We start from the raw sequence: 20,437 nt of genomic DNA on the forward strand, positions 1-20,437 counted from the left end.
CCAATTGCTAAACTTGCATCATTCTCGACGTCTTCATCAGTGTAAATACTGAAAACAACATAAATTACCACCTCAGTTAAAATGGTGAACTCGCTAGATATTCTTGTCGATAAAATAATGAAGAATCTTCTGACCTTGAAACGGGCGAATCATTTATTGCATGAACTAAATGTCGCGACGTCTCAGGTGCAACAGTAAATTGCTCATTTTCATCTGACATAGCTAGACTCCTAACTCCTTTATCGTCATCGGGGCAAACTACGGGAATTAGAGATACACCGCTGTTCATATCAACAAGAGGCTCAAAAACCTCTTCCTCCGACAAGAGCGACGAGTCAGTGTAACGCCCTGATTGCAAAGATGTTGTCAAAGAATGATTTTTTTTCAAATCATTCGCAGTTTTAAACTCGTTTTTAAGAAGCAGAACTTCCTGGCTTTTCTTTGTTAATCGAGCCACTTGTTCATCTGTTTCATTTTCGTTGTTCTCAACGTTGGTTTTCGCCATTGTGGAAGAAAGACTTGTATTCTCAGAATTCGAACAATAAGCCAACTGAGAGTTCTTTGGCATTTCAAGAAAATCGTCAGGCCTTTTAGTGAAAGCATGGTTACCACGAGCATGTACCTGAGAATCAGTATTACGTTGTAATATGTCGTATGCCACTCGGGTAAAACTCGTGGCACTATCGTGAGCAGTCGTTGTCGTGGAAGAACTACCATGAGAACTGACAGTAGAAGTTCCTTCTTCCGTCTCTTTGAATTCAACATTTTCAATTTGAGCAATGTTTGCTTTCTTTTTCTTACGTTTTTTCTTTTCTTTTCCTGAAACACAAAAGAAAGATAAAAGTTACAAATTAATAAAGACGCGTGGGGATAAATGACTACGCATTGTTCAAGTATGATAAAGAATAAATGAGGACACGCGGTTAAGGGATGATAAGGGATGAATAAACAACAGGTATAGTTAAGGGATAAATGAAGACATGTAATAATGGGATAATAAAGGTTAAGGAGAACGCATGGTTGGGGGATTACAAGGAATAAATGACATGTGTGGTTAAGGAATGATAAGATTAGCGATATATGAGATGAATGGTAGGGATAATTAGGGATAAAAGGGATATTTTTGATCAGGGGAGAAAAATGAAATTCTGATCAAATCTTTATTTTCTTAAAATGTTGTATTTAACAAACTTCACCAGGAGCTCCTGACGTTGCATACATTGGTGATGGTACAGCCCATATTGATGTTGGACGAGAAACTGCTTGGCTGATATTGCCCGGAATCTAAAAATTAAATTAAATTCAAGTAGTTAAAGAAAAGTACATTCATAGCTTCCACTTTTTTACAATACATTTCTATTTGCAAAGATTCATTTTTAAACAATATCAATAGCATTCCAGCATACCTGTCAATTGCAAAAAGAATTGAACTTAAGCCTTAAAGAAGAAACAAGGAATGATAAAAAATCCATTATAGAAATATAAACGAGTTTATTCTTACCAGCAGCCATCATTGGTAACATACTAGATCGTTCATCATCCAATAACAATGCATCTTGCTCATAATACTGACTGAAATTAAAACAATTACACATCGTATAATTATTCTGACATCAACAGCTTACCGTTAAAAGAAAACTGCATTACTATATCGCATTATACATTGGTTATGATAATCATATAGCTTATCAAGCCAAAATCGATCTTTCTTTCTTAAATGTTACTTAAATCAAACTTACAAAAGCAATTGTTTATGCCCAATGAAGCTATGAAGATATTTCTCCAATGATTGCTCGTTTAAACTAGACCTAAGCCATGCTTGAGCTGCCAAATAAACATCAAAAATAGAAAGAAAAATGTCAGAACAAATTCATGGCGTACAAAAAGGTTTTACCCACAAACATTCCTGGAATCATTTAGAAACCAACAACTTGACAAACCTCTACCAACATCTGTCATTACATTATGTAAAGAATTATATGTCTTTATTTCACTAGAGCTAAGATGCTCCTTGATAAATAGCCAGAACACAGATTGACCTTCAGATCTCATTAACACCTGCCTTTAATGAACATAGAAATGATGAAAACAAATTATTTAAGAATGGCTTTAAATTGACTGAATTGAGAGAGGAATGATGAAGATACCTTAAAGAATTTATCTTTTGTGGATTTAATGCCAAATTGAAGAACAATGTTCCATTGCTCACAAAGACAAGAGATTCTGTAATTCATCATAAATACAAAGATTATGATAAATAAGGATTATACTATGAAATAAAATGAATACAATACAATACAATCGAAGAAATATCAAGTTCACCTGCTATCCTTCTCAGAAGCCAATTCCGTTGTACTACCAAATCGTACCTGACACTAAAGAAACGACGAGGTTAAAGTCGACCAAATCATTTGAGTAAAATCAATACAATAAAAGACGAAACGAAATTACAAGTTCCAAGTTCGAACTTTGAACTACGTACAAATATTTTAAAACTAACTTGCTTTACTCCATCCAACAAGCGATCAATAATTGCTTGCTTTGTAATATCTACACTTGCCAAGTTCAACATAATCTCCACTGAACTAACATGTAAAAAAAATAGTTTCGTTTGTCGGACAATTAGAAAAATAATTAAAAGTAATTAGATAATAACCAAGTATGTATATACGAGTGCCTTATGATCGCTTGATATCACCACATATCAACTCTCACCACTCATGCTAGCATCAAGAAAGTTATGAGAAAATACAAAGTGTTTTCTACATGTAAAAAATATCCACGATACACGACAGTATTATTGAAGCAGCTCACAAAAGAAGACAAATCAAGGAAATTTACCAATATGGGCAACGGAAATGATGTAAATGAAATATTTGAGGCAAATGGCAGGACGTCACAAAGAGAGGGGAACGTTGGGGGGGGGGGGATGAGAGAGTACACACTGAGAGTCGCAAATGACATCCCCAGGGCCCACCATAATACCTCAGCAAACGAATGCATGAAAAAAGACACATGTAGTAATTTCTTAAAGCTATTTGCTGAGATAAATCAACGCTAGTAAAAAATTTTTCATCGAATTCTTATATCAAAAACCATGAACAGAGATTCCACATTCTAAAAAACGGATGATAAAATGGAAAAATCAAAAGGTTTTTAAATTCTTTTGTCCAATTTCACTTATTGAACATCACTGAAGTAAAAAATAAAATGTTAACAAATCACAAAATTTATCAGACTAAACTATGAGTACATTGTTTTATAGTTAGTTCATGGTCAATGCTGTATGGTTAGTTCATGGTGAATGCTGTATGGTTAGTTTATGGTCAATGCTTTATGGTTAGTTCATGGTCAATGCTGTATGGTTAGTTCATGGTCAATGCTGTATGGTTAGTTCATGGTCAATGCTGTATGGTTAGTTCATGGTCAATGCTGTATTACAACTAACAAAATTCTGTTAAACCAAATACCACATGACGTCATTGAGGGTAATTACATGTTTGTAGATGTAAATCGTCCGGGTTAGAGTAGAGTCGTGAGGAATGTTGATATTTACTGTCTCAGAAGCAAGTGAGAAGATAAGTATGACATTATCAACAACAAAAACAGTCTTTCTCAAGGCTCTAGTAACTTGGACGATCTACATCTACAAACATGTACGATACTCCCGGGTTCAAACCATTTACTTTAATACTTGGTAATATCAAATGACATAAAAAACGTAAAACCTTCTGTTGATATGTAACTCAAAATGAAGTGAATAAACGACAAAACAATACACATACATAATGTTTATTAATCATCCATTAAGACATTCACATTCAACTCATGGAGATATTTGATTAAGAAGTCTCAATATGGAATTTAAAAACAATCACTTGTGAACATTTCAAGATATTTTTATTTCGAAGCAAATTATTGAAGCTTATATTGAATTACACAATTCAAGAACAAAAAAATCATGTACTTGTAATAATTCATAGAAATTGAATTTATTCTTCAACAACAAATCATCGTCAAATGTTTGCTATAAAAATGAGTAAGAATTGATTCACTAACAGAACAGAGCTTCGTATGCTCCTACTTATCCCTAAACATCAAAACATTGTTCTTACATACCCTCAATTTCCTCCTCTTGTTCATCTTCATCCTCATCATCAGCTTCTTCTTCATCATCGTCATCATCATCTTCCGAATCAAACGTGTTGTTGGGAATATCGTAAATACGAATCATCCCCTTTAAAAGAAGGATACACAATGGATAAATAATGATAAATAAGGATAATGAATATGCATCATTTCCATAACAAAGAAATACTGTCGTGAGTGAAACTAAACTGAATACGAATGCTGCCAAAAAAAAGATTAACGATCCAGTTAACTATAAGCTCAGTACAGCCTTTGTTACCTTGTTAGGATCCTTCAAAATAAGATATTTCCCCTTTTCAAGATTCATACAATAATCAATAATACATCGTACTATTCCCCAACCATTGTCCATACTGAGATTCATCTGACTGGCAAGTTCACGTGGTTTGAACTGCTGGGTACCCAGAATGCAATGCTTTGATGAATCCATAAAATTTTTACGTGAAACGTAACTAAATTGAAACAAAGAAAAATTAAACTAAAAAACAACGCAGAAGATAATAAATATGAAAACTATCATTTCCATAGCAAATTGCAATACTCACCCAATTTTTAAGTACTCAGAGCCCGACAAAACAGACGCCACAGTCCACTTTGCCAGCTTACAGCCATTGTTCTTGAGTTCAGTAGCCAAGACAGCTCCACGTTGAGTGTCTAGCTTTTGACGCCATTCTCCCATACCTCCCTACACATACATACATGACGTAATGACAACATTCTCCCATATCTCCCTTCACATACATACATGACGTAATGACAACATTCACCCATACCTCCCTACACATACATACATGACGTAATGACAACATTCTCCCATACCTCCCTACACATACATACATGACGTAATGACAACATTCTCCCATACCTCCCTACACATACATACATGACGTAATGACAACATTCTCCCATACCTCCCTACACATACATACATGACGTAATGACAACATTCTCCCATATCTCCCTACACATACATACATGACGTAATGACAACATTCTCCCATACCTCCTTCACATACATACATGACGTAATGACGCCATTCTCCCATACCTCCTACACATACATACATGACGTAATGACAACATTCTCCCATATCTCCCTTCACATACATACATGACGTAACGACAACATTCTCCATACATGACGTAACGACAACATTCTCCCATACCTCCCTACACATACATACATGACGTAATGACAACATTCTCCCATACCTCCCTACACATACATACATGACGTAATGACAACATTCTCCCATACCTCCCTACACATACATACATGACGTAATGACAACATTCTCCCATACCTCCCTACACATACATACATGACGTAACGACAACATTCTCCCATATCTCCCTACACATACATACATGACGTAATGACAACATTCTCCCATACCTCCCTACACATACATACATGACGTAATGACAACATTCTCCCATATCTCCCTTCACATACATACATGACGTAATGACAACATTCTCCCATACCTCCCTACACATACATACATGACGTAATGACAACATTCTCCCATACCTCCCTACACATACATACATGACGTAATGACAACATTCTCCCATACCTCCCTACACATACATACATGACGTAATGACAACATTCTCCCATATCTCCCTTCACATACATACATGACGTAACGACAACATTCTCCCATACCTCCCTACACATACATACATGACGTAATGACAACATTCTCCCATATCTCCTTCACATACATACATGACGTAATGACAACATTCTCCCATATCTCCCTTCACATACATACATGACGTAATGACAACATTCTCCCATACCTCCCTACACATACATACATGACGTAATGACAACATTCTCCCATACCTCCCTACACATACATACATGACGTAATGACAACATTCTCTAATACCTCCCTACACATAAACATAAATGTACCTTAGATTCCCATTCATTTAGAGCCTTTATGTTGATGTAAGTTCCAGGTGACAATACTGCATCATGTTCACATCTTATAACAATTTCTATATCATTGCCAAGATTCCATTTACGATATCAAAATAAGTGACAAATGATTTCACTGGTTGAGATTAATACAACATTTTAACGAGGGAAGGTCACAGCGAAGGATGAAAGTCAAAATTATCTTGTACACTATCACATTTTTCTTCTTAATGGAAGAACGAGCTGGCAAAACATGTATACCTTCAACACAATGAAATAAAATATTTAATAATTTTTGTGATATCAAAAAATTACGAAATAAATAAGTCAAAACATGTTTCCAGCGCGTTTTAAAAACATAAAGCAATGATAGTTAAAATTTAGCACATGTATGCCAGGGTGTATGAAAAAAGTTGGAAAAAAGTTAAGAAAACTATGGCTTGGTGTGGCCAAACTTGTTTTTCCTTCAAATTAAGTATTTTTTGTTAGTTAAGTAAATTCAAACAATCAATCATGAATGTTATCAGTCTTGAATAAGAAAAAGGAGTGAAACACACAAAACGTCCAATTTTGACATGTTGCGCGGTGAACGTCAAATTTTCTAAAATTTTTCACAGCACATGACAAACTTTCACCTGGTCGATTAAATAAAATTTTAAACCTTTCATTTTCTTTGAGCAAGAAGTTAAAATTGACGCTTCTACAAAGTGCTCTCCCAATTTTCGCGATAAATTTTTCTGATTGTTTTTACTTTTAGATAAATCAGACAATGCCAAAATACATGGATGTTGATGAAATTATAATTTGCTGGTTATTTTTTAAATGTTCTAATTTTTTTATACACGCTGTAAAGCACAATATCTCCTTTTTTAGATCTTAGTCTTCAATCTATATTTATACAAGAACAATTTACCTGTAACCAACGGATGCCACCTTTTCTTCTTCTTCATTATCTTCAGCAATGAAAGGATTTGGTTTATCAAACTTCTCCTTTTCCTCTGAGCGTTTTAAGACTTGCTGCGAGAAATTTTGGTTTATAAAAGTTGCTTCCAGACCAAGGTTGGTCGTAGAGTTTATGCTTTTCTCTGCATTATCATCTATAGGTGTTTCCACAGCTGTTTCATTAACAGTCAAAAGATCTAAAAAACGACATCAATAATAAAAAAAAGCTTGTTGTTTCTTAAATTTTCAATTAAAACTAAAAATTTACAAACCAAATGCTGATTCATCTCTCATGTCAAAAAACAGTTTTGAGCCAACACGCTAAAATCACATGAAATAAATACTTAATTTATAGTTATAAATATCCCTAATAGTATATTGATAATTCTCACAAAAATACTATCCATACATGTGCTATAATGTCCCAAGAGTACACAGATCTTGTGCAGGTCATCAATGTAGATATAATGGTGTCTGTAGCAAACACATTTCCTTCCATTAAAATCTGGTAAAATCAAAGTAAATTGAACAATTAAATGTTTCAATAAAGTACATATTTTTATATTTCGTTCCTACAATTCATTTGTAATATGCATACGCTTATAATTCTGGTGGTTAATTGGTGGTTAATAACTGGTCATGATTGGTGGTTAATAACTGGTCATGATTGGTGGTTAATAACTGGTCATGATTGGTGGTTAATAACTGGTCATGATTGGTGGTTAATAACTGGTCATGATTGGTGGTTAATAACTGGTCATGATTGGTGGTTAATAACTGGTCATGATTGGTGGTTAATAACTGGTCATGATTGGTGGTTAATAACTGGTCATGATTAGTGGTTAATAACTAGTCATGATTGGTGGTTAATAACTGATCATGATTAGTGGTTAATAACTGGTCATGATGGTGGTTAATAACTGGTCATGATTAGTGGTTAATAACTGGTCATGATTGGTGGTTAACATTGGTGGTTATCATTGGTGGTTAACATTGGTGGTTATCATTGGTGGTTATCATTGGTGGTTATCATTGGTGGTTAACATTGGTGGTTATCATTGGTGGTTATCATTGGTGGTTATCATTGGTGGTTAACATTGGTGGTTAACATTGGTGGTTAACATTGGTGGTTAATTTGGTGGTTAACATTGGTGGTTATCATTGTGGTCAACATTGTGGTTATCATTTGTGGTTAACATTGGTGGTTATCATTGGTGGTTATCATTGGTGGTTATCATTGGTGGTTACTATTGGTGGTTAACATTGGTGGTTATCATTGGTGGTTAACATTGGTGGTAAACATTGGTGGTTATCATTGGTGGTTAACATTGGTGGTTATCATTTGTGGTTAACATTGGTGGTTATCATTTGTGGTTAACATTGGTGGTCATCATTGGTGGTTATCATTGGTGGTTAACATTGGTGGTTAACATTGGTGGTTATCATTGGTGGTTATCATTTGTGGTTAACATTGGTGGTTATCATTTGTGGTTAACATTGGTGGTTATCATTTGTGGTTAACATTGGTGGTAAACATTGGTGGTTATCATTGGTGGTTAACATTGGTGCTTAACATTATGATGGTTATCATTATGATGGTTATCCAAACCATTTAGTTCAATGAAAGCAAGTAATGTTTTCTTACATTTCTGATAACAGGATCATCAGTCGTTGTCACTTTATGGAAAATCCTGTTTTGCAAGGCAAGTGGGACTTCATTCTTAATGTTGACACGATCATAAGCCTTGTCATAATATTCCAGTTCACCACATTTTACCCTATTTAACAAAGCACAAAAATGGAGAGATCTTCATAAACACATAAAAACAAGATATTCATTTGTATCTATTCAGAATAGATGTTAAATTGCTTTCATTTGTTAGGCAATTTCAAAGAAGGTTTTATACAACAATGAATTCTGATACAACATACAAATCATCTGGATCAAGAACATTTGGTAGACTCAATTTTGATAATCTTGGAAAATCCATTTCTTCAATAACCTTCCACCTTCCCGAACCATCACAGATGCACATGTATCCTCTGAGGAGTCTACATATAGGTTAAACATATAGATATAAAATTACAGTATATCCATAAGTGTACCTGTCATGTTACTATATATTTATTATGTATCCTCTGAGGAGTCTACATATAAGTTAAACATATAGATATAAAATTACAGTATATCCATAAGTGTACCAGTCATGTTACTATATATGTATTATGCATCCTCTGAGGAGTCTACATATATGTTAATCATATAGATATAAAATTACAGTATATCCATAAGTGTACCAGTCATGCTACTACATATTTATTATGTATCCTCTGAGGTGTTCATGGTTGAGGTACATCCGTTTGTGTACCATAATATCTTATGCAAGTCGCATAATTACCATAAATTTATAATGTATCCTTTGGAGTTCAAAGTTTACATACATGTAACACACTATCACAATTCTTTTGTCCACTTTCTTCACTGAAGTTGCACCTTAAAACTTACCCTCCCCCCCTTCCCCAAGTATGTTTATTACAAACCTGATTTCTACGTTCCTGCCAGTTGTTTCTGTTGGCAAATTGTTTCTGCAATTTACGATGGAGTCTGTTGTCACGAGTCTTCAGCAAATTCTGCATCCCAGCTTGTTGACGTTGCATCTGACGCTCTTTATCATGTCGATTATTTCTCTAAAAAATAAAAAATTTTATGTTAATGTTGTTCATATGAAAAGGAGTAATTTAGATGAAGAAATTTACAAATATAATAAAGAAGTGATTATATTTTGAGACTTAAAAGTATAGAAAAATTTTCTATTGTAGGGCAATTCCACGACATAGACAAAACATAAGAGAAAAATCTTATTATAGTTCTTTGTGAAAAACATATCAATAGTTATAGATAATGACCTCAAGTGAATAGAAATTGAAGCTTGGGCTTAAAAACATCAATTCTGAGAATTTTGTAGGCATGATAATTGGTGGCCTCAACTCAATAATTATGCGGTCACAATATGGACGACATTTAGGGATAAAAATTTTGAGTGTTAAATGTTACTGAGAAGGTTGATTTCAACAACAATCAATTGAATAAGTCTTAAGATGTGATAGGATATGTTTAAATCTAGGTTACCACGTATATGTAACATAATTACACTCATCCATTGAGGTGCCTGTAATATGTAACGTTAGTCACAAAATGAATATAATTTTTATCTTCTTTAGAAAATTACTTAATAGAATTTCTAAAAGACACTTTGCATTATAAATTTATACTCTTACAGATACAGGGTATAGTAAGTAAAATTTCATATAAAAATGGAAGGGTGAAATATTATAGCAAAGAATTAATAAAGGTTTTTCGCATCAAAAAATCCTTCAAATGTAACGTCAGTCACGTGGAATTGCCCTGTACCTGATTGATTGCATGTAAACAGACTTGTGTCAACAAGATGGAAAGTTGATTCATCTTCTTCGTGATAATATGCATATTAATTACCACCACCAAATTGATTCAAGTATTTATCTATAGAAGTAAAACAATATGATTAAACTGCATGAAAATAGTGAAGTCTAGACAGAATACAAACTTTGGTATCGACGATCTTGATAGGCTGTACTTGACCAATCAGAAACCTACATAAAATGAAAATGTATGTTATAAGACCTATATTTAAACAGTCAATACAAGAAATAATATTTTATCCTCTTATAAGTGTAGAGTGGTTTTTTAATGATGAATACATAACAATGTTTTACAATAATAGCTAGTAAAATATGATTATAAATTTCACCACGTGACACAAAAATATAAGAACAACTAAAGGTCAGAGTGGAAGACATTGATAGCAAGGAATTTCTTATGAAACATAAAATATTTTACCCTTCCAAGTTTATCTCCTTTAGAGAATGGTTGATAAGGTATTCCGTTAAATGCATCTGAAATAGAGGTAGGACCCCAGCCGTTTGGGTTATCTTCAATGACAGGAGGAACAAAATGAATTCGTGATATATGTATCACATCCATTTTCTGGCATATACAACCACAATTACAACCATCAAAATGAGGGTCTCCGCTGACCAAAAACGTGCCTAGCTCTGACCTAACGACAACTGGACTACTCAAGTAGAGAAGACTCCTAGCTAGACATTGCGCATTGGTGACACATGACAAAAGTGGCGTTTTATGTACTTACTATAATAATATATAACCACGCTCGTAAAAAATTTTATTAGAGAGACATTAATAGTTTAAGTTTAAACGAGTGATAAGAATGCTAACAGTGTTAAAGTGTTTAGAAAAATGTGGTAGAAATATAAAGTATGCCAGTTTTCGGCATATATAACCATGGTCGTAAAAACTTTTATTAGAGAGACACTGTTAGTTTGTGTTTAAACGAGTGATGAGATGGCTAACAGTGTTAAAGTGTTTAGAAGAATATGGTAGAAATATAAAGTATGCCAGTTTTCGGCATATATAACCATGGTCGTAAAAACTTTCTATTAGAGAGACCTTGTTAGTTTGAGTTTAAACAAGTGATGTGAATGCTAACAGTGTTAAAGTGTTTAGAAGAATGTGGTAGAAATATAAAGTATGCCAGTTTTCGGCATATATAACCATGGTCGTAAAATCGTTTTATTAGAGAGACATTGTTAGTTTGAGTTTAAACGAGTGATGAGATGGCTAACAGTGTTAAAGTGTTTAGAAGAATGTGGTAGAAATATAAAGTATGCCAGTTTTCGGCATATATAACCATGGTCGTAAAAACTTTTTATTAGAGAGACATTATTAGTTTGAGTTTAAACGAGTGATGAGATGGCTAACAGTGTTAAAGTGTTTAGAAGAATGTGGTAGAAATATAAAGTATGCCAGTTTTCGGCATATATAACCATGGTCGTAAAAACGTATTATTAGAGAGAAACGGTTAGTTTGAGTTTAAAGAAGTGATGAGATAGCTAACAGTTTTAAAGTGTTTAGAAAATGTGGTAGAAATATAATGTATGCCAGTTTTTGGCATATATAACCATGGTCGTTAAAACGTTTTATTAGAGAGACACTGTTAGTTTGAGTTTAAACGAGTGATGAGATGGCTAACAGTGTTAAAGTGTTTAGAAAAATGTGGTAGAAATATAAAGTATGCCAGTTTTCGGCATATATAACCATGGTCGTAAAAACTTTTTAATAGAGAGACATTGTTAGTTTGAGTTTAAACGAGTGATGAGATGGCTAACAGTGTTAAAGTGTTTAGAAGAATGTGGTAGAAATATAAAGTATGCCAGTTTTCGGCATATATAACCATGGTCGTAAAAACTTTTTATTAGAGAGACATTATTAGTTTGAGTTTAAACGAGTGATGAGAATGCTAACAGTGTTAAAGTGTATAGAAAAATGTGGTAGAAATATAAAGTATGCCAGTTTTCGGCATATATAACCATGGTCGTAAAATCGTTTTATTAGAGAGACCTTGTTAGTTTGAGTTTAAACGAGTGATGAGATGGCTAACAGTGTTAAAGTGTTTAGAAGAATGTGGTAGAAATATAAAGTATGCCAGTTTTCGGCATATATAACCATGGTCGTAAAAACTTTTATTAGAGAGACCTTGTTAGTTTGAGTTTAAACGAGTGATGAGATGGCTAACAGTTTTAAAGTGTTTAGAAAAATGTGGTAGAAATATAATGTATGCCAGTTTTCGGCATATATAACCATGGTCGTAAAAACTTTTATTAGAGAGACACTGTTAGTTTCAGGTTTAAACGAGTGATGAGATGGCTAACAGTGTTAAAGTGTTTAGAAAAATGTGGTAGAAATATAAAATGCGCCAGTTTTCGGCAAATATAACCATGGTCGTAAAACTTTTATTAGAGAGACGGTTAGTTTGAGTTTAAACAAGTGATGAGAATGCTAACAGTGTTAAAGTGTTTAGAAAAATGTGGTGAAATATAAAGTATGCCAGTTTTCGGCATATATAACCATGGTCGTAAAACGTTTTATTAGAGAGACACGGTTAGCTGGTTTAAAGAAGTGATGAGAATGCTAACAGTGTTAGAGTGTTTAGAAAAATGTGGTAGAAATATAAAGTTTGCCAGTTTTCGGCATATAACCATGGTCGTAAAACGTTTTATTAGAGAGACCTTGTTAGTTTGAGTTTAAACGAGTGATGAGATGGCTAACAGTTTAAAGTGTTTAGAAAATGGTAGAAATATAATGTATGCCAGTTTTCGGCATATATAACCATGGTCGTAAAACTTTATTAGAGAGACACTGTTAGTTTGGTTTAAACGAGTGATGAGATGGCTAACAGTGTTAAAGTGTTTAGAAAATGGTAGAAATATAAAGTATGCCAGTTTTCGGCATATATAACCATGGTCGTAAAAACTTTTATTAGAGAGACACTGTTAGTTTGAGTTTAAACGAGTGATGAGATGGCTAACAGTGTTAAAGTGTTTAGAAAAATGTGGTAGAAATATAAAGTATGCCAGTTTTCGGCATATATAACCATGGTCGTAAAAACTTTTTACTAGAGAGACACGGTTAGTTTGAGTTTAAACAAGTGATGAGAATGCTTACAGTGTTAAAGTGTTTAGAAAAATGTGGTAGAAATATAAAGTATGCCAGTTTTCGGCATATATAACCATGGTCGTAAAAACGTTTTATTAGAGAGACACGGTTAGTTTAAGTTTAAAGAAGTGATGAGAATGCTTACAGTGTTAGAGTGCTTAGAAAAATGTGGTAGAAATATAAAGTTTGCCAGTTTTCGGCATATATAACCATGGTCGTAAAAACGTTTTATTAGAGAGACCTTGTTAGTTTGAGTTTAAACGAGTGATGAGATGGCTAACAGTTTTAAAGTGTTTAGAAAAATGTGGTAGAAATATAATGTATGCCAGTTTTCGGCATATATAACCATGGTCGTAAAAACTTTTATTAGAGAGACACTGTTAGTTTGTGTTTAAACGAGTGATGAGATGGCTAACAGTGTTAAAGTGTTTAGAAAAATGTGGTAGAAATATAAAGTATGCCAGTTTTCGGCATATATAACCATGGTCGTAAAAACTTTTATTAGAGAGACACTGTTAGTTTGAGTTTAAACGAGTGATGAGATGGCTAACAGTGTTAAAGTGTTTAGAAAAATGTGGTAGAAATATAAAGTATGCCAGTTTTCGGCATATATAACCATGGTCGTAAAAACTTTTTATTAGAGAGACACGGTTAGTTTGAGTTTAAACAAGTGATGAGAATGCTTACAGTGTTAGAGTGCTTAGAAAAATGTGGTAAATCTCATAAATCGTGTAAATAAACATCGCTTGTATTTCCTACTTTTTAGAGGAGAAAGACCGCTGAGATTATCAGGATGTTTCATTTCAAAAGTGGGGATGTACACACCTGAAGAAATGAATAAATATGAATGTGTGCTAGTGCCAATATGTGAAATGTAAGGGTGGAAGCACTAATTTTTTACTGTTTCATGATGCAAAGGCCAACCTGAGCCAACTCCATGTTCATTTAAAAAATATAGGCTGCATTGGTGGCTCATTGCATACACTATTAGAGCAGGCAAACTCTATGTGTTATGCAGTATGGGGTGGAAAAAAAGTGAAGTTGCATCCAGTATACGAAGGTATATGACGTACATAACAATTTACTTGAAGAATGAAGTGTATCTGTATCTAACATGTTGACAAAGTGAATGTTTCTAGCACGTCTACACAAATCATTTTTCTTGTGAAAAAGATATTTTCAGCATGTGAGGCAAGAGCAAAGATGGCCAGAAGACATTGCTCTTATTTCCCAACATATATATGCCGATTTAAGTACTTATATTTTACAATGGCAACAGATCACGCTTATATTGTCACAAAGGGATAACTTAACTATTGACGTATGTGATACAAGCAAATGGTTATGACTGTGGCATATTCGTGACAGAATTTGCGAGAAGAATAACAGAGGGGGTAAAGTTGAGAAAAGATATCATGATTCTTAATCACTTTGTTTACTCTGTTCATATAAAGATAGTGTTCTTTTTGATAGGGAGAAGTTGGTCCTGGATTACTTGCCGATATCCATGTAAATAGTAAAAGACCATACCTTAAAAAACTGATTCGAAGCTTTGCCATTTAGCGAAGCAATTTGTAATGAAGCAGAATTTAAGTTTAAAGCTGGTGCAAATGAATAACATTCTTATATTTATAACAAGTGATGTAAATAATTTTTTTACAAGTAACGACGTTACATATAATTGTTACTTTTGTAGAAACTATATGGGTAACTATGAAGTAACATGTTGTACAGATAAAACTATTCATAAAAACAAGTTTAAATTTTTCGAAAAACGAAACTATAACGCGTTACTAATGAATAACACGACTAAGAGTGAGAAAATAGTGTTTGTAGGCTATTTCTCTCTCAGGATTGTATTTAACAATGCGTAACATATTCCTGTGCCAAATATGGAGTTTTGTAAAAAGAAAAAAGTTATCGTATTCCATGTAAAAAACCATGGAGGCAAGAGGCTTAATAGACGAATTGCACTGTTCAGCAGCTTGGCTATTGTACATATTGAGCATGGGGTACAATTTCATGTTATATGCTGCATCTCGGTTCAAACAATACTCGTGCAATCTGCAGGCATTATCGTAAATGACCAACTCTGGCGCTAAAGAAATAAAAATACATAAGCATATCATCAGGCACATTCGGTTATGTTACTGCACATTCGGTTATGTTACAACTCTGTCAGGCGACTAAACCGTCACGCAATCTGTCCGATTCACTGATAATACTCAGTTTGTAGTACCATAAACGGTACACACATACGTAACTTACCATCAGGAAAACGTGTTCGTAAAATGGTAAATGGGATATTTGGTGATTCGTGATCCCTCATTATTTCGAATCCATAACATATACCTGGAAACAAAAACGAAGGCGCAATATCACTTACTGCAATAGTAAAACAAATTTTCGTTGGAGCTGTTCATCATGTAAATACCGTGGGGACAAAGAATACAAAATATTCCAGGGATCAAAGTGCCATGCTTCTTCTTGAGTCTAGTGACTTTGGCACAATCTCACTGCTGTGTCTTCCTATTGTCAAGAACATAATTCCCTCGTTGAACCAGTTCTGGCAGACAAGGTGAATATCCATGGGACGAATTTTGTGACACTGGCAAACGCCACTGACCGTCCTTGACCTCGAACGGACTTATCGCCTTTTGTACCAATTCCTTTAGCAGCGGTTGAATAGTAATTGGAATTTCTTCGCTAGTCTCAATGACGTTAAACAGTAGGGGCACTTCTTCATGAAGAAGTTTTAAATCAGTCGAAGGATTGTCTTTTAGATTGGCTCCATCAGACATCCTTATCAAGATGTCCAAAACTTCTTCTTTGGGGGGCACAATTGCGCATACTGGTTTGTCAGAAGCCAATGCTGCCAATAACCTTCTGCACGAGTTTGGACAAGTAGTGATAAATCCTTGTTTCTCTAACCATTCAAATAGAGTCCTAAGCCCCTTTGAAGATATCTATAAATACGAGAAATTGTAGTATAAAATGAGCTCTGCAGTGGTCATAGAAAATTCTGTACTCGTGGGGTAATAAATTCTTCTTACTTCAGATTTTAATTCTTGAAATTCGTCCCAACTTAGCTTTGAATCACTGTACTTCTTCAATAAAGCTCGCACATTTCTCCTGTTGATGAAATTGCGCATTTCAAACCTAGTATTGGACAAAAGAAAACAGGTTGTTATTTTTATAACTATAAGCTGTGTACAAAAACAAAGTGAGAGAAGTCACCATCTTGCATAAAATGCTTTCTGATACGTAGATGAACACTCGTATTTACTAATTAGCAAACCTGTATATACTATATATTACAGATAAACTTCAAAAATACTTATCTTCCATCTAGCAATCCAGTATCAGACTCTCTTAAATTATTTGGTAAGAAAGTTTTCTGTATGAATGATCATATCTTCATTTAAAGTTTTCTGTATTCCAAGAGTTCCATCCATCACCACCTTTTGGGGAATTCTTCCACATAATTCACAAAAAAACCCATTGTCAAAATCAATATCAAGCAACCTTAATAAGATAAAAGTCAATAACTTAATAAAACAAGCGATCACTATCTCAATGGAATATTCATATTTTACAGCTGAAAATGAAATGATGCTTACCGTATCATGGCAATGATAGCGAGACGAAACTTGGCGTAAGTTATTTCCTTTGGGAAATTAAAATTACCCGAAGACACTTGCCTTTGTACATACGCAACATAATATTTGTACATAGGTAAACTGAACAAGAATAAAAAAGAAAAAACATTCAAAAGAGATAGGGCGAGAAAATTAAATAATGGACAAACGTAGCTACTAATGCTTCGGCAAATTTTCATTAAAAAGTACCTCGAAGTTATGAAAAGCCGAATGTAATCTTTTAGAACGGCATGAGATATTACATATGATCCAAACCATACAATCCTGTTTTCAATGCCATCATAATGCTTTTTCGTAGCACAAGAGGAGCAAGGTCTACAATATACTAAATAATTTATTTAAGTCAAATAATTATGAAGCAAAGCGTAACCTATAACAAATCAGAACTTACCCTTCACATCATGGATTGAATAAAAGTACGCAACTGAACACACGTCTACGTACAACCATTCATCTTGAATAGAACGTTTATCCCACTCTGCACCACAAGAACAAATACCACTTTCAGATGGCGCCAAAATTATGACCATTTTTTTCAGGAAGATCAGTAAAATCGCTTGCATCATTCTCATTGCCTAAAATAATTAAATTGTAATATTTACAAAATGCTAGAAAGTGCTAAATACCATACCGATAAAGGAAATAGTATATGTAAAGCTAAAAGGATGTTCACCATTGCAGATTATCTTGCATACCTGTTTCAAATAAAGAAACCTTTTCTTTGCTAAGTGTAGCCAATTCAAAATAGTCTCGCATCTCTGGTGTTATTCCAAAGGAAAACTTAAAAAGTACCAATGGAGAATCCATTTCATCCTCTTCAACGATTTGCATGGCTTTTGCAAGGGTTGTCACATGAATGCAATGATATGACGAACAGCTGCAACATTTTAACTCGGGCTGGGGCAGCGTTACTTTTGAATACACAAAAGTACAAACCCCCCATGGACTATTCACTGGTTTTACAGCAATCCACTGAACCTCCCTGCACACTGCACTAAACAATTCCTAAAATATGTAAAATCATTTATCTTAAGGTTGTATTATGTGTGTGTATTTATGTGTGTGTATGTGTATGCAGATTAATAATTATGATTAATTATGACTTCACAAAATCCTTAGAAAGTGCTTAATATATATATCAGGCACGTAAAGCAAATGGTGAATATGACTTTACTATTTTTATCATACATTTAGTATATACTACTTAATGTATGTAGTGTAGGTATGTGGCTATGTATGTATTTGAGTATAAATGTGTATACCTCAATAGTCATAAATAAATTCAATTTGCCCTGTTGGCTATCACCCTAATAGCTTTATAGAAGCTCCTGAACTTAGGCACAGGATGTACGGTAACAAATTGTGGGGTATTAGAAGGTTGAGAAACTATACATGTATTTGTACAAAAAAGTTATTTTCACATAACAAAATATACTTCTTCAGGTTAGGTTGCATCTCATGGTAGGAATGATCACTGAAAACAGACTGCATCATGGATGTGGATTCTGCATTCATAAAAGAAATTGGATGAGATAAATATGTTGTGTAAATAATCATTCACAAGTTTTAACAATATTTTTGCTTGTAAAGCTGTGCTGGTTAACGTCCACATGTAATAAGAACAATGTCGAACAAGGGTCTTGTAAAAACACAGAAGGATGACTTCACAAGGGTTTGAAATGTACAATAAACTGATATTTAAGGATGAAGACATTTCCTCCCATACAACATGAAGAACTTTACATTGAAAAAATAAGCCAAATACAAATTTGAGACATTCACTTCATGCAATGTTAGATTAATATGTAACAAGTTCTCACATCTTTGACAAGGGTCTTCAAACAAATAGTATGTAAGTGTAAGTCAAAATTTGGTGAAGCTGTTCAGACACCTTATATCCTGAAAGAGTAACACACAACACTTACTTTTTTCAATAAAATCTTTGGCTTCAATACCAAACTTTCTATCATACACAACCAGATTTTTTTCATTGCTAATATGTGTATGCAACTGGGATATGGTATATCTGACAAGTACAAAAATGTTGTTTGGCCTGTTTTAATAATTTCATATAAGTAACATCTATTTTACATACCTTTTTGAGGATCTAATTGTATATTATTAGGTAGGGCTTCAACAAATTGCTTTCTACTTGCATCACATGAACAGCACAATATCCAACCGTAGCCATCAAGCAATAGGTGGGGATATCGAAGAACAAATACAAATGACTTATGCTGAAGAAAAAAATACATGCAGATTATAGCACCAAAAAAAGAGTATTGAGTAATATCATTTAGTTGGGTACATACCCAACATTGAAATTATGGAAATAAAATTTGACATCACCACAATTGTTCTTTTGTTTGCATTATAATCATGAACAACAAAGGATTGCTGACGTGATACATTTGATGCAAAGTCAAACTGTAACAATAGCCCAGTATAGTGGCCAGTGGGTGACAAATGACTCTGAAAGAGAAAGTATACAGTAATTATTAATGTTCACTGTTTCAAAAATATCTATTGTAATATATTTTTATGTTTGTTGAGCACATTTCTACGAGATGTTAATAAAGTTTTGCTACACAGTGTTTCATGCATAAGCAATCAACAAGCATATTGTCAATTTATAACACATTAAAAACATGACTAGTGGTAAACAGTATAAAGTATAACTGTATAAGTGAGAACTACTTGACTATGTTGACATGGTTGTTTAGATTCCTCTGTAATAATAGAGATAGATTGCTTGATAAAAATATCTTCAGAATCCTACAAATAAAGACCATTATTTAATTTAAAATGTGTACAGACTTTTAATAAGTGTTGAAATAATGCATGCCTTCTTTAAATTACTTCAAAATTTTTAGTTTTTCTAGTGAAAGCAGTCCTACATATAACCATTTCCAATGACTTTTCATGAGAAACAATATCAATATGTACATTAAAACCTGTGTTTTGGTGGTTAACTCTTGGTGCTTGTCATAATTTTCAGCAATATCTTCACTTTGTTCATTCTACATATAAATGAAAAAAAACCATAAACATAGCGTATTTTTATATCTACATAGTTTTACAATATATGTAAACTTACCAAATCCCAAATTCATTTTCTTGTTCAAAAATTGAGATTCATATGACACACTGTTATTCTATTAACATATATGACATTGTGATTAAAGGATGTAGAGAATC

The 20,437-nt window shown here is 33.6% G+C and overlaps 1 protein-coding gene and 6 long non-coding RNA genes across 11 annotated transcripts; 3 read left to right on the forward strand and 4 right to left on the reverse strand.

Moving 5' to 3' along the window:
• Positions 1 to 3,881: 3,881 nt before the first annotated feature.
• Positions 3,882 to 11,048, reverse strand: LOC124457263 (eukaryotic translation initiation factor 3 subunit D-like). The gene is made up of 15 exons (XM_047007540.1): positions 10,905 to 11,048; positions 10,612 to 10,657; positions 10,521 to 10,547; positions 10,437 to 10,459; positions 9,531 to 9,712; positions 8,957 to 9,076; positions 8,670 to 8,802; positions 7,434 to 7,529; positions 7,297 to 7,345; positions 6,996 to 7,221; positions 6,077 to 6,194; positions 4,695 to 4,834; positions 4,409 to 4,601; positions 4,120 to 4,237; positions 3,882 to 4,027 (listed from the first exon to the last, which is right to left on the reverse strand). The coding sequence occupies exons 1-15, from the start codon at positions 11,046 to 11,048 to the stop codon at positions 4,017 to 4,019; spliced, it is 1,626 nt and encodes a 541-aa protein (XP_046863496.1). The 3' UTR covers positions 3,882 to 4,016.
• Positions 11,049 to 14,354: 3,306 nt separating this feature from the next.
• Positions 14,355 to 14,803, forward strand: LOC124457911. The gene is made up of 3 exons (XR_006952878.1): positions 14,355 to 14,454; positions 14,539 to 14,640; positions 14,754 to 14,803. It is a non-coding gene; the product is annotated as an uncharacterized LOC124457911 (long non-coding RNA).
• A 108-nt stretch (positions 14,804 to 14,911) lies between these two features.
• On the forward strand, positions 14,912 to 15,484 carry LOC124457918. The gene is made up of 2 exons (XR_006952884.1): positions 14,912 to 14,974; positions 15,054 to 15,484. It is a non-coding gene; the product is annotated as an uncharacterized LOC124457918 (long non-coding RNA).
• Positions 15,191 to 16,742, reverse strand: LOC124457903. Its single transcript, XR_006952869.1, has 4 exons — positions 16,634 to 16,742; positions 16,015 to 16,546; positions 15,849 to 15,932; positions 15,191 to 15,678 (listed from the first exon to the last, which is right to left on the reverse strand). It is a non-coding gene; the product is annotated as an uncharacterized LOC124457903 (long non-coding RNA).
• A 141-nt stretch (positions 16,743 to 16,883) lies between these two features.
• On the forward strand, positions 16,884 to 17,356 carry LOC124457904. The gene is made up of 2 exons (XR_006952870.1): positions 16,884 to 16,964; positions 17,179 to 17,356. It is a non-coding gene; the product is annotated as an uncharacterized LOC124457904 (long non-coding RNA).
• LOC124457901 lies at positions 16,928 to 19,581 on the reverse strand. 5 transcript variants are annotated; one of them, XR_006952867.1, is made up of 9 exons: positions 19,552 to 19,581; positions 19,335 to 19,476; positions 19,165 to 19,265; positions 18,675 to 18,744; positions 17,935 to 18,244; positions 17,684 to 17,814; positions 17,429 to 17,554; positions 17,201 to 17,320; positions 16,928 to 17,105 (listed from the first exon to the last, which is right to left on the reverse strand). It is a non-coding gene; the product is annotated as an uncharacterized LOC124457901 (long non-coding RNA). The 5 variants fall into 5 exon arrangements; XR_006952865.1 differs by having other exon boundaries at positions 17,631 to 17,814; XR_006952868.1 differs by having other exon boundaries at positions 16,928 to 17,054; positions 17,429 to 17,564; positions 17,631 to 17,814.
• A 10-nt stretch (positions 19,582 to 19,591) lies between these two features.
• Positions 19,592 to 20,388, reverse strand: LOC124457905. Its single transcript, XR_006952871.1, has 4 exons — positions 20,337 to 20,388; positions 20,194 to 20,259; positions 19,937 to 20,014; positions 19,592 to 19,711 (listed from the first exon to the last, which is right to left on the reverse strand). It is a non-coding gene; the product is annotated as an uncharacterized LOC124457905 (long non-coding RNA).
• Between the last annotated feature and the right edge of the window lie 49 nt (positions 20,389 to 20,437).

The sequence above is a fragment of the Xenia sp. Carnegie-2017 genome, unplaced genomic scaffold, assembly GCF_021976095.1.
Source record: "Xenia sp. Carnegie-2017 unplaced genomic scaffold, XeniaSp_v1 HiC_scaffold_6, whole genome shotgun sequence".
Lineage (NCBI taxonomy): Eukaryota > Metazoa > Cnidaria > Anthozoa > Malacalcyonacea > Xeniidae > Xenia > Xenia sp. Carnegie-2017.

Coding starts and splice junctions, on each gene's coding strand:
- LOC124457263 (XM_047007540.1), bottom strand. CDS start 11,048: ATGGATGTGATACATATATCACGAATTCATTTTGTTCCTCCTGTCATT. Junction 9,713..10,436: donor GTTTACATGCAATCAATCAG/GTACAGGGCAAT, acceptor TTTATTTTTTAG/AGAAATAATCGACATGATAA. Junction 4,835..6,076: donor TAAATGAATGGGAATCTAAG/GTACATTTATGT, acceptor ATGTATGTGTAG/GGAGGTATGGGAGAATGGCG.